Source organism: Dermacentor variabilis, chromosome 6, assembly GCF_050947875.1.
Source record: "Dermacentor variabilis isolate Ectoservices chromosome 6, ASM5094787v1, whole genome shotgun sequence".
Taxonomy (NCBI): domain Eukaryota; kingdom Metazoa; phylum Arthropoda; class Arachnida; order Ixodida; family Ixodidae; genus Dermacentor; species Dermacentor variabilis.
In genome coordinates, this window is record NC_134573.1 from 52211560 (window position 1) to 52226218 (window position 14659).

The window sequence follows — 14659 nt, forward strand, 5'->3', positions numbered from 1 at the left end:
TCTACCGTTATGTCACTGCTACTTTAACATCATGTATCCGGCATGAATCTTTGATTAGTTGTTTTCACAATATGAATAACAAAGCTGCGCGAAAGTGATGGAAAAAAGACACCTATAAGAGCAGCGTCTTCGCGTGCTACATCTTCCGTTCGTCCATTTGCCTGCTCTGATTTATCAATTCGATTATGTTATGTAGGCGCTGTGTTGTCATACTGCTTTTGTTGAAGCAATACAAAAGAATCACTTTGGAAGCGCTTTGGAACCAAGACAAGTTACGAGACCAAGGAGCTTCTGCATTTTGGATTTTTCAAATCAGTTCAGCAGGCCCTGAAGCTAGCGTTATAGCAAAGTGGGGTGAATCCGAAAATAGCGCAGTAAAATTTGGGCCTGTCTAGAATGCAGTGGAGTCCTCGGCCGCGTTGAATACGTGGGTCACGTTGTGCTGGCTCCTCGTGTGGCTGATATTCCGGGCCGGCCCGTATTTACTATGTTATAACACGCTGCGGAGTATGATTAGTCCCAGCATTTATTTAAACGCTCCACAAAAGCTTAATTTATTATTCGCTCGAAACTGCACGTTGGATGCGTACATAATTTAAATAACAAGAAATTATTGTAGACACCACTAATGGCAACAAAGTACACAAGTGTAAGACATTTCACCGATGTACGTTCACAAAACCAAGCCTTTACAAATCAAAGATGAAGCATGACAACGGCCAATGAATGAAAACGTGGCAGTTTAATTTTATATAGTTAGAGGCATGCAATTTTATCACCAGGATAATGAATCGTCGCGTTTATGGCCTTCCCTGCCAAGTAATGCTGTTGAGAAAATGGTACATGTCTGAATTAGACATTCAATTTTTCTACAAGGCCACGAATTGGGTTGAATTAATTATTTCACAAAACGTGTAAACGATTATCACTGCTTCAGGTTCAGGTGTATACACATATACTTACGACTACTTCCATCGCACTCGCCAGCGCGAGACGCTGTTAGACTTGCGCTACGGGCCGAAGTGCATGATGGCTTATGTGTACTGGGTAATGGAAAGCATTGCGGTTGAACCTAATATATATTTGCAGCCAATGCGAAGGGGGTTATAATACACCTAAAATTCGAAATGCTGCAAGAAGTACTAAAGGGTAACATTAAACTTTTTATCAGAAATTTCACCATGCCAACGCCACAACATTTATAGGCGCTCCACCTCTACTCGCCACAAGTGTATTTTGGACACTACGCAACAACTACTCCGTGAGAAACCAGCACTCAACCACGAGACAGAGGCAATGACGACGTGAACGAGCGCAAAGCGATGGCTACCGGGGTTTTCCATCTCTCGCCCTTGATAGCGCTTTCATTATGATTTCCTCGCATTAACATTCACCATTTAACAATTGCGAGGCAGGCTATCCGGAATTAAGGGCAAGGATCGGCCCACAAACCCGCCATGTTTGCTTACATAGCCCTCTTTATCCGCTGAATTGATGCTACACCTTGTTGGATATCGGCCTGATTTTTGTTATTGATTATCAACCCATCGAATGAAAGGGTTTATGTGAGGGGCGGATGCGAGAACCGTTTAAACTAAATTAACAAAATTTTTCATATTCAGCACACATCATGGAATCCATCTGAAGTGAAGCTTTCGTGAAAAAATATATTACGGTGTTTTATGTGCGAAAACCACTTTCTGATTACGAGACGCGCCGTAGTGTAGGACTCCGGAAGTCTCGACCGCCTGGGGTTCTTTAACGTGCACCTAAATTAGGTACACGGTATTTTCGCATTTCGCCCCATCGAAAAGCGGCCGCGATCACCGGGGTTCGACCCGCGACCTCGTGTTCAGCAGCCTAACACCATAGCCCCTGAGCAACCATGGTGGCTGAGCTTTCGTGAAGCGGGTAATCAAATGATATACCTTCGCACATATCAACGCTATTCCGCATGTTTTCTCACACACCCATGGTACGACATATGATAAACGTGGTGTTCATATAAAGCAGGGCATGACACAAACGTGGTACTCGTGTAAAAACGTCAGCGGCCGTCGGCAAGATTGAATTACACATGGTATTTTGGTTTAAACGTCATACCATCGGGCTTCTGTGCTGGAGCACCGATGTTCAACCTTGTCGACTGGCACCTAATTCAATTTCGTTTATTTTCAACTACGAGCTATTTGGCACAATAGCAACAACATCCATGGTCAGGAGACTCTGAGTGCGTTATCTTGTTTTATTCATACTGCAAGACTTCTCAGAATCATACAGTGTCTCTGAAGAAAGCGTTCGCATAAAATGTGACTAAGTGATTGCTTTCAAATGATGAGGGTTCATATGAAGGATTGCGCTTTTGGGCTGAATGTTCCACTTGATGCCTGTGTTGATGAAAAATATATGCAAATAGAACGCGCATGTTGGAATGTATCTGGAGAGGGCGTAAATATATTAGAAGTAAGCACGAGGCATGCAATTTTGTTTACATGCATCCGTAGCAAAAGAAAAGTGTTCTCATGAAATTTTAGGATTTTCCAACACAAACGTGAAAACTTTATAGTCGCGCAATTTTTACCTATCCTTGACATTTTTCACAAGCGATCCGTAAAAGCAAACACCAAATCAGGCTCACCCGCAGTGTGAGGCACAACTAGAGATGTCAAAAAGACAAAGGCAATCGATTGTGCTGGTCGCACGAAGAATAGTACTGACAGGCGTATACAAAGCACGACACGTATCAAGCAACGTCTAGGGGTTGAAAATTATAAGGTTATGCGTGCCAAAACCACTTTATGGTTATGAGGCACGCCGTAGGCGAGGACACCGGAAATTTTGATCACCTGGGGTTTTTTAACGTGCACATAAATCTAAGTACAGGGGTATTTTCGCATTTTCCCCCATAGAAATGAGGGTGCCGAGGCCAGTATTCGATCCCGCCACTTCGTGCTTAGCAGCCCAACTCCCTAGCTACTCAGCAACGACGGCGGGTAACGTTTTGGAATTGTGTAGCTCTTCTACCAGTCTGATAACCACTCTGGAGGGTGGCCAATAACGGGCAACGCCCAGTGGCTCATGCAGAATGTCGGAATGCAATAAAGAAAATCAAACAATTTGTGAAATTTATTGTTGTATCTTTTAAACATACTCGTCTGTTTTAGAGATATCTTTGAGCTGACATTATATTTGGTGTCTTATCTCAAAATCGCCCATAGTATGACATGCCCAATCTGTAGTAATGGCAACAACCACAAACTGTACGAAGTGGTTAAAACAATGAATACTAAATATTTTGCGATTCTATTAAGAGTCCGGCACGCCTTACAGATACTTGTGAGCTGGCCATATTGGTTCTAATTTTTCTTTCAAGTGATTTTTTTAAACGGGACAAACCTCGACGTTCCCGATCAGCGTAGAAGGTTTATATGCAATATCTCCGTGTTGCATGCCGGAACTGGGCGTAGTGGGACATTGCCATTCTATAAAATGAACCCAGAACCGAATGGCTAAGATGCAGTGGGTAAATCAAAGCAAATATGAATGAAAGCATTTGGTATATATAATTTACAATTCTAATAAAAGTTTGGTGTGCTTTAGTGATACCTGTAAGGCAACGTTATGCGTGCAGGGTTTATTTAGGCTGTTATTTTTTGTTATGACGAACACGAAATGCTTGGAAACGTTCGAGAGAACGCTTGGGTGGTAGCACTACACTGATTTGTAAGTAAACACGCAACATAAAATTAATAAAGAAAACAACACAGAGAAATGGAGCAATCGGCAACCTCATGTGATCTTTTACCTTCTCTGAATCCTTACGACTGACGTAAGATGAGTTGGAGGCGACATAATATAGCTGAATCGCTTTTCTTAATGTGTTAGAAATAGTTCTTGCGGTCTTTTGTACGTGTGTGTTAGCAATCAGTATATCTACTTCTTACTTTATGCGAACCAACGTTTGTTGAAGGACGCATGGTAATTGCCCGCGCGTAATAAACCTTGTGTGACTGCGTAGCCGTTGCTGCAAGAAAATTTCTGTCAAATCATCACGTCTGTATATGATTCAATGCAGCTTAAACTTTAGTAATTAATACGTCTATATTCCCTGTATCTCATTGCAACATTTAGCAACCTTGACAGCATCACTGTTTCCCGAATTCTCCAGGGTGGACTCAGAGCGGTCGTGTGGACTGACTGCGTGCAGCTTCTCTTCATTCTACTGGGCCCTGCAACTATTATTACGAAAGTCTTTATTGACTGGCGCAGTCCAGGGACATCTGTCCAGCCAATAGAAGAATTTGACACGTGGTCGTACATCGGGAAGTAAGAATTTATCTTGATTTCTGTCAAATTTAGGGAAACCCTATATCATACCACCTTATATATTCATACATTCCAAGTTAGAAATACTGTCATTGTTATTTTTAAGCATTCATTTCATTCTTCTAAGAACAAAGACGGGAAGTACTTATCGATAATACTGAAGTGACAGCGTGTGCGACATCTACGACTACGAAACTTTTGTTGAAGTGAATTGGGGTCCAGAAAAGCAGATTTTCCTGCGTTCACTTCCGGTTTTACACTGTTACATTATTGCAGAAATGAGCCATATTCCAACAGTTTTATTTATGTGTTGCAAACTTTGATTCTGTTTGCAAATAGATACTGAGGCAATGCGTGGGACGAATGAAAGGGGATCAATATACTCACGGGACTGTTACGAGTGCGTTGCGCGAATGTGCGTTGTGGGCAAGGCCTTTCTGCTCCAGATCTCTAGGGTCCTCAGCCTTAAGGGGTTCTGCAGGTTCTGGTTCTTGCAGGACACCTAGGTGTAAAGAAGGTAGTATAGCATCTTTGTTTGAATTACTACGCTCTCTCGAATGATGCACTACTCAAACACTTTCGCAGCGTACACTGTCACCAGGAGCGAAGCAGTCTGCCGAGCACGGAACTGCCGCTGGCGCTTCCAATGCCGTAGTAAGCAGTGTTAGTTTTACGTATGCAGAAGTTTTGCGCACGCTAAAGGGAGAGTTCTGTGTTGACTGCTCACCGAATGCTTGGTACACTGACGCTTTCACCTACAGATCAGTCAATGAGTGAAGGCCTAGCAAGAGTAGAGATGTTGATTCGTGTGTATACTTAGACATCTACGGGTAGAAATGAACGCTACTCTCGCCAAGCTCGTTCAAGAAGAGCCCCAACCAGAGCGAATGCACAATTCTCGCACGTCGCGAATTGGGCGTCCGTGCAAGATTGTGCTGTGTTCCCTGGCCGCTTCCAAACTGCGAAATGTCTTGCAGCCTTCTGGCTGTTTGCCAGTCCCGTCATGGGTGAAGCCATCGGTTCTTCCCGGCTCCCTTCAGAGGTGAACTCTTCCGGACCTGAATAAATTCTTGACATGCCATGTCTCGGTGCTCATGCGACAGTACGCGCCACTCTATGTCATTTTAGAACTGCTCTTGGCTGTTGTGAGACCAGGTGCACTAAGCTTGCAAAGTACGTCACGTACGTGGCGTGACGTGAAGGAAGGGCGCAGATTTCACGCGTACCTGAGACGTGACAGGGCCCCCTATGTTCGGCGCATGCGCACTTTGATCCCGCATGATGTCCACGTAAAGAGCGAGTCTGTCTTCTGTTTAACTGTCTAAAGTTAACCACCACCTGGTTAATGGGACGCGGCGGCTAGTGTTTGCGGCCCTTCCGGCTCAAGAAAAAAAAAAGGCGCGGCATCACACTGATGGGGCTAAACCATAGCCATAGTGCGATGCACAGTCGCTGGGTTTTGTCACCCAAGATGCAGCCAGGATGCTACCCACAGCGTCAAATGCCTGCGCTGCCACCAGCACACAGGCAAAATAGTCGAGGCTCGATGACGACGCACCGCAACAGCCAGAATACTGCGGTGCAATCGATCGGCTTCGCCATCCACGTTAAGCGCGTAGGTGGTGCTATATGTAACCAAAGTTTGTGTCGCGTCCCTGTTCTGTCATTATCCAAAGCTCACGGGGCGTTAACCAAAGAGCTTCATCGGACGCCTTTCCGAGCTCTCTCGTTTTCCTTTCTGGTCGTGCTAAAGCGTCAACAGAGAGAATTAGCAACGAGATAAGGGAACATAACGCTTCAAAACACAAGGAAAGTAACCTGCTTCTTCTTCAATTTCCTTCATTGAGTAGGAACGTTAGTGCGGGTGGTGGCTGCGGCGCGAAACTGAGAGAAAACCTAAGAAAATCTAAATCTTTTTTTTTCAAAATAGGCAGGCTTAATTGACCCATCGAATTTGATGTCGACCCAAGATGTACCAACGATATCACCCACGGCGTGATACGCGTGCGCTGCCACCAGCTCACAAGCAAAATGTCCGAGGCGCAATCACGGTGCACCATAACTGTAAGGACGCTGCAGCGCAATCGATGCGCTTCGCCCTTGTTCCACTTCAACTACGACAGAACATTTTTTTAGCAGACCTTAAAACCTTTTGCAGTCAAAGCAGGTGTTACCTTACCCGCCCTGGTCGTTTTCATGTACACCACTGTCGTCATCTCAATCAGAAAATTATGGTAGAGACAATTACAAGAAAGAAAGAAAGTGATTCTGATGCGAGGACTTGATCTTAGTGCGAACAAACTCACAGTCCAGTATTGACCTGTCAGCCACTCAACTGATCCTGAATAGCGCAACCTGAAACTCATCCTGAATAGCGCAATCATGCCAGGCACTGATACGATAGGTGAAATCCCGCTCAACTTCAGTGTACTCGAGAAGAATATCGTACGCCCCTCCCTCCACGTGCTTCGTATGCAACAACTTATCTTCGCCACTTGAGCAGGCAGTCCATTCTCTTTTTTCACTCGTAAGGAAATAGACGCAGAGGGTCCAAGTTATCTTCAGATTTTTTTTCTTCCTGACGTCGTCTTGTTACCTTCATGGATAGCGTGAAATGTAATAGGATAGCCAAATATGAATTTGAGAAAAGCAAACAAATTGAGCAGTCAGAAACTAAACATTTAATTAGAGAACGGTAGCTAAGTGAAGACATGCAAGATAAATACAAAGAAAAAGACAGGTATTTAAGAATATACAGGAACGGTATGCGGGGCCTTTTTGTGCTTCTAGCATATGGAGGCAGAGGTGAAGGAATAGTGGGTGAGGCGGTGAAGCAGAGGCTTGGATTAAGATTTACCCCTCTAGGCATTTGAGAAGTCGACAAAAGTGCAAGGATAATTTTGCAATGGTCGGGCTATTTGCGGGCGATAATCATGCATTGATGAGAATCTGCGGGAGCCAGCACTGCCAGTGCGAAGAGTGTGCTCAAGGCGCCCTTCTACGTGGCTTGCAAATGGTGCTTGCGAAGTCTGTATTGTAGCTTTGCCGGTGCCCTCGTTGCAGATAACACACAAAAGGCAAGTAACTCAGTCGAGAGGGCTGCAGGCATCGTGTATTCCTGTAACTGTCTGATTCTGGTGCGAGGAACACACCCTGAGAGCTTCCCGAGAGTCCGCGTACATTGTATGGCACTATTGAAGTGGTTACCAATATTGTTCGATGTCTTGCCAGTAACCATGAAGGAGACTGAAACTTTGAGATTATTACTGGTAGCTATGATCGACATCAGCAGAAGTATAGCCACCAGTTGCGCTTCACCTGCTCTAAGGTGACCGACGTGGGTACCGGGCACATTATCGCTTGTTCTGTGCAATGCAGTGACGATTATTTCTTCCTCGTCGACTGCATTATTAGTGTGTATATTCACCTACATTTATCGCCAGCTTCTTGATCTCTTCGCCGCCGTGCGTTGTGTCTTGGTAAAACAGCTGCTCTTCGCTGGTATTGCATCCTGCCTGCGTTTTTCGTTTTAAGTTGGTGGTCGATGAGCATAGGCCAGTCCCAAGGAGATGCAAGAAGGGAAAAAGAGTCTGCTATATAAAATCTGCATCCCAATCTCGCACGAATGCATCTTCGGGTCTTTCTTTTATGGATGCAGAGTATTTGCGCCACCTCTAGTGCCAAATCTTTGTTGGAGATTGTGTTTATATGGGTCTGCTCTAGCAAATATGCTACATTAGCGCAGTATGGTAAGCCCATCACTATTCACAAGGTTTTTCAATTCATTCAATGTATTGTGACTTCCTCCTAATTTTTGAGAAATTTGAAGCTTTAGCTATAGACTACTTTGGAAGCCATAAGCACACCTGTGAATAACGTGAGCGATGGCTCTCCTGGCACCCTGCCTTCGTAGTAGTACGGGAAGTCATGCAGGACGTAATTTGCCGTAGTTGTGATATTTCTGGGAGCTAAGTCGTTGGTTTTCAATCTCGGTGGATTGGAGCACCGCGAACTTTAAGAAAAGTGTGCCAATGAATTTCCAGCCCTCCATGGATAAGTTCATCAATTCCATGGGCATGTTGACCAGTCTTGTAATATTCCAGTGTGAAATCTGCGTTTTTCGATGGAAGCGGTGAAAGCCCTGCTTCTTGGATGCTATCAGAAACGTCATTCTTGGCGATAACTAAGGTTAGCATTTGTCGAAATTGTTACATCATCAGCATAGATGGCCAAATGGAGGAAAAAAAGAATTAGCGAACGTATCTCGCGATGGCTGCCTACAAAAATTCTATTAGCACTCTAGGAATGTAGCGACACAGAGTATAGCTGCAGTGGCGTTGAATTAAGCTCCGTAGTGGTCATTCAGAAACTTCCTTTCTTTCGGCTCTATGCGACTACTCCGGTATCATTCTAATTTGGTATGCCAGTCGCTTGCCACGATTGTCCATGTGCATGGCTCAATGAAGATTACTGTGTGACGACAATGCAGTGGCGAGGTTAGAATGACAGAGAAGGAATTATGTAGGTAGAGCGCCAAAAGCTGTGTAACGATGACGGCATAGCGAGAATGAAATAATGATTCCTAAATGACGACAACGGCGTAACGATGACAACCTGGTTTAGACGACCCAAGTAGAAAGGAAAAACAACCAGAGAATCACGAAAACGGCGTGATGGTAACACTATGACGGCAACCAGATGAGGAAGCTGCACTGAAGACGAAGGGCTGACCACGACGGCATGAAAACGACGGTATGACAACAAATCCCTGATACGAACTGTCTAAAGACGACACAAGGATAACGATGACGTGGTAACGGTGGTATAATCGCGATTGAATGATTACAGCATGATTAACGTAGTATGACTAAGGAGTGAGGCCAGTGCGTCAACGAATGTGACTTGACGACCATGGCATGACGACGATAATATTACGTTATTGAAGTGATGGCTATGCTGAAATGACAGTGCCAGCGACATCATTGCGAGAAGAGTAGGTCGACGACTGTGTAGAGACGATGGCAGGCAACGACAGCATGACGAGTCAGATATCAAAGTTACAACGATGACGATGAAACGCCCGCGACCACACCCTGGCCGCGGCACAACAATAAATGCCAGCGACGACGTAATGACGTTAATAGCTAGACAATGTTATGATGACAATGCATTGGCGAATATATGACAGCAATTTTATAACGACGACTGTATACGAATGAGGTATGAGGAAGATGGTTTGGTGGCAATGGCGTGAACTGGTGTGACTACCATGGCGCGAACACGATGGCATGACGACGATGGTCTCAAGGCGGATGCATGATAGCGACTGTCTTATGACGACACCATGACAAGGATGGCATAACCACAATAGTATGCTGGCAGCACACCGGCCACGGAGACTCGCTGGACGGAGGTTGGAAGCCGCCCTCAGTGAGTTCTAACACATGCTTCACCTCGGCGTTATTCTGCCCTGCTCCAGCATTGGTCTTCAACCCTCCATCTGGTTCCCAAGCAGGACAGTGGCCACTGGTTGCCTTGTGGTCATTACCAAGCTTTCAATGCCTTCACTACTCCGGAATACTATCCCTTTCCCCACATAGATCACTTCGGCACCCGTCTCGGAGGAGGCAAAATATACAGCAAGATCGATTTGACGAGCGCGTACCACGAAATTCCTGTCGAACCCAGCGACACTCCGAAGACAGCAAGCACTGCCTCATTTGGCCTAGTTGGTTGTTTTCGCATTTTTATGGTTTAAAGAATGCGGCGCAAATGTTTCAAATGTTCAAGGACGAAGTTATGCGCGCACTCCAGCATATTTTTATCAGCATTGACAAGATTCTCGTTGCAATATGCAAATACGAAAAGCACAAAGAGCACCTTTGTCCTCCATTTTAGCGACTGTATGAACACGGTGGGGTGCTATACCCCAGAAATGAATTTTGGTGTTGAAGCTATCGATTTTCTCGGCCATTGTATTCCACTTCAAGGAATCCAGCCACTAGAAGCAGCGGTGGGGGCTGTCGAGGTCTTCGCCTCTAGTACGTCTTTCCGAATGTTGCCGTTCTTTCCGGGGCTCATAAATTTTGCAGGCGCTTCATACAATCCTGTGCACAAATTTTTCAGTCGCTTACCGACCTGCTGCGTCTTGACTTCAAAAAAAAAAATGCCCAAATTTCACGGGTCATCGGAGTACGAACACTCGTTTTAGGAAGCCAAAACACGGTGATTCATCCACTGATTCATCCGTTGCCCGAAGCGCGAACTCGTATTAAGGTAGAAGCATCGACCACGCCAGTGGGCGCAGTACTGCCGCAGCACGAGGACACAGACTGGAGGCCGCTGGTATTCTTCTGAAAGCGCCTCAAACCTACAAAAAGTTCGCTACTGCACCTTCAGGAGGGAAATGTTGGTAATCTATTGCGCTGTCAAGCATTTCCGTTTTTGTTTCTGCCAGGTTGTACCTTTTCCATTATGACCGAAGACAAGCCATTAACCTTCGTTTTCAAAAACAACCGTTCTATATACTCTTAACGTGAGCTTCGGCACCTTTCCTTTACCTCTGAATTTTATAAGGACATCCGCCATATCTCTGGGACCAAAAATCAGGCAGCTGACGCACTATCACGGATCGGTGTCGTGCCTGCTGGCCCTGTATATTTCCAAGCTCTAGCCTCCGCTCAGCACAACCCGTATATGCACTAATTACAGGAAGAAGGCTCGTCGCTGCGGCTTGCAGAGGTGCCGCCTCCGTACACAACTTTGTTCACGTGCGACACGTTAGTTTGGGTGGCCAATATTCGATTCACTGCATGAACAAAGGAATTACGGCATCAGAGCGACACAGATGCTTATCATAGACTACTTTGCCTGGCCGGGGTTCCACAAGATGTTCGAAGCTGGTCAACAAGCTGCCAAGCCTGTTGAGCCGCAAAAGTGATTCAGCACACGTGTTCAGCGGCGATGCAGTTTCGCTCGCGTAGATTTGGATTTTATGGGGCCTCGTCCGCCGTGCCAAGGCTTCAGCAACCCCCTTACCTGTGTCAACCTGTACTCAAGGTGGCCTGAGTTGAGGCCTCTACAAAAAATCCAGCACAAAACAGCGGCAAGAGCATTTGTTGCTACGTGGGTGTCGAATTGCGGTTGCGCTTTTCGCATAACTACTGATCGAGTCCGACAATTCGAAAGCTCGCTTTTTTTCAGCCCAGGCGAGACTGCTGTGGCATGCGCCTTGAGAATATCACGGCCTACTACTATCCACTAGCTACTGCTATCATGGCCTAATTTGTGCCTCTTACTAAGTTTTACAACAAGACCTGTCTCCCTCTCGTGGATGCTATAAAATTTGTGTATGTTAGCAACTATAACCTTATTAATCAGGAATCCGACTCCTAGTTCTCGTCTCTCCGCTAAGCCCCGGAAACACAGGACGTGCCAGCTTTTTAGCAAAATGTATGCTTCTTTCGTCCTCCTAACTTCACTGAGCCCTATTATATCCCATTAACTGCCCTCTAATTCCAGGTTGCCAGGTTCAGATTCCAATGGCAGCCTGTTCGGACCCAGGTATTTTAGCACCATGTGCTGCGTCACAGGTTTGACCACCGCCGTGGTCAGTTGCTTCGCAGCCGCTGGGGACTGAGGGCCGGGGTTGGATTGTTGTATTCATATAGGAGGTTGCGCCCAAGTACTGCAACAGGATGGCCAATCCTACTCTAGCGAGGGAGTGCGTTACTGGTTCTAGTCACCGGGATGAGGCTGCACTCCTGCCTGGTAATGCAATTTTTATGAAGATGCGGATTTCTTTTTAATCCGGTGGAAAATTGCGCCGCACCGGGATTCGAACCATGGTCCTCTTGCACATGAGGCGGATACTCTACCTCTATGTCACCGCTGCACCGCATTTTCGATAAGCAGAAGCTAACGCTGTATAATAGCAAACATCTGTACGAACAACCGCTGCTTGTTTTCTTTTTAAGGCTGCCTATATATGTTATGTTCTATCACTGTGTTTATCTTATTTTCAGCTAACATTGTATAATAAAAAAATATTATGTATGAGCTCGTAATATATTTCCTCATTATTTCTTGCATACCCCCTCCCCTCTCTAATGCCGAAAGACCCTGAGCGTAAAAAATTGATGCTGCGTTCAGATCGTAGTGGCAGTTTTAGGTCGAGGAATTGCGATTGTTTGTGTTCTGCAACCTTGTTGGTAAATTTGAGGCCCAATACTTATTCTCTGAACACTGTTAAAATAAAAATAACACAGCAAGCACGTTCTCCATTGTGATTTAATGCTAAATATAAAGTATATTGCCTAGTAACGAAAGCAGAGGATACCACGTCAAATAAACTACATTAAAAGCAGCGCCTATTTGGACTGAAGAGGTTTTGCGAAACTTAAAGGCAAACGTTAGGTAGAACTCCGCCGAGTCGACTGATTGCTAAGGCATTAAAGATGCACTTTTCTTGAGCCAAATTATTTCAATAAAGTGAAATTTCCTCGGATAGGAAAATGTTCCCAATGAATGTCGCATTTATAAAATAACATAAATGCATAATAAGAATACTGTTACGGTGAAGGGAAAGAAGAAAGTGACATGGACTAGAGGAAGACGAAGTCTGGCAGTTGCCTGAACGCTATATACACCAGTTGTAAATACACACTATTTTACACTCGTAGGCCTGCTTTATTACTGCAACATTTTTGGTGCGAGGTGCGGAGTACAATCACGGAACTTCACAGTGGACATCGTCTACCTCCCGCGACAACGGCAAATCAACCGACACAAGCGACTATGCCTCAGAAGCCCGTGCCAACGGTGATCCTCACTCATCCGTGGGACCTGGGAGCATATTGTGGCACGGACAATGCCGACGTCGAAGACTGGCTTACGATGTACGAGCGAGTGTGCGACAACAGGTGGAATCCAACAATGATGCTAGCAAAGCTGATATTTTATCTGAAAGGAACTGCGAAGCAATGGTACGATACACATGAAGATGACCTAACGAGTTGGGCTGTCGGCAAAGAAAGAAAGAAACGCCAGACCTGTTTGGCAGACCTGTCGGTCGTCAGCTGGTAGCAAAAAAATAACTTGCGGGCCGCGCTCAGACGTCCACAGAATCTTATGTCGTGTACGTACAGGATGCGCTGGCCCTCTGTCGCAAGACTGATTACAGTATGACCGAGGCTGACACGATTGGTCACATACTAAAAGGTATTGCAGACAATGCCTTCAATCTCCTGATGAGTAAGGATTGTGTCACTGTGGATGTAATTATAAAGGAGCGCCAGCGCTTCGAACAAGCGAAGGTCTGCCACGTCGCTCAAGCATTCGACAGGTTGCCCAATACCACCGCGACATCTACTTGCGAAGACCCACCGCGGTTCGTTCAGCCGACAGGACCGGAAGAAATAACGCGCATCGTCAGCCGTGAGCATGAGGCCATGGCTGAGGCTCCAGTTCGTTCAGACTGTAGGGAAAGCGTCGCCGCTATCTCTCTTATACAAGCGGTCGTTCGGGAAGAAATAGCAAGTTTGGGCATTCCATTTCTCTGTTCGATCCGCCATACAAACACCTACCAAATTACTCGGGCCGCTCGCTCCCATACGCAAAGCTTACCGCCACTCCGTCGCAACCCAGCTTTCTGGCGCACAGCGGATGATAAACCCATCTGTTTTAATTGTTCCGGTATTGGACACATCGGCAGTCATTACCACTGGTCGTCGCCTCCTCGGTGGTCGTCTCCGAGTCACTACCGCCAAGCGCCAGACAATCGTACTTTCTCGCCCTATACGCCGACAAGGAACATCAAGGCTCACGGTACTCCATCAAGATCCAGCCGCTCCCCGTCTTCGCAAGGCCGTAGGTCCCGTTCGCCTCTCGTTCACCGCTCTTCGTCCCCTTCTGCAACCCGTCGTTTCACTTCGGGGAAGTAGGTGGTGCAGCTGCCAGAGGTTGATGGCGTTTCTTTTATATCTCTCGTTGACAGAGGAGCACAGCTTTCAGTTATGAGCGCTGCTATCCGCCGAAGGCTCAAAAAGGTTCTGACGCCCGCAGTACTGGGCACTGTGCGAGTCGCCGATGGGAGTACTTCACCTTCTCTACCCTTCTGTACCCTGATTGAGCAGCTTTCAAGTTCCCCGATACTGTCACACTTCGACCGTTCTGCGCCCACTGAAGTACAAACTGGCGCGAGTGGTCATAGCGTCGGCGCTGTCCTTGCTTTGCGTCAACAGGGCCCAGACCGCGTAATCGCTTACGCCAGCCGCCTTCTTTCCAAGCCCGATCGAAATTACTCCATTACTGAGAGAGAATGTCTCGCGCTCGT

General features: G+C 46.1%; 1 protein-coding gene across 1 annotated transcript in view; it reads left to right on the forward strand.

The window, feature by feature from the left end:
• The window catches only part of LOC142586132 (putative sodium-dependent multivitamin transporter), a 55530-nt gene that overhangs the window by 34426 nt on the left and 6445 nt on the right, over positions 1–14659 (forward strand). Inside the window, exon 5 of the mRNA XM_075697384.1 lies at positions 4169–4326. Coding sequence (XP_075553499.1) covers positions 4169–4326 — 158 coding nt within the window. The remainder of the gene's footprint in view (positions 1–4168; positions 4327–14659) is intronic.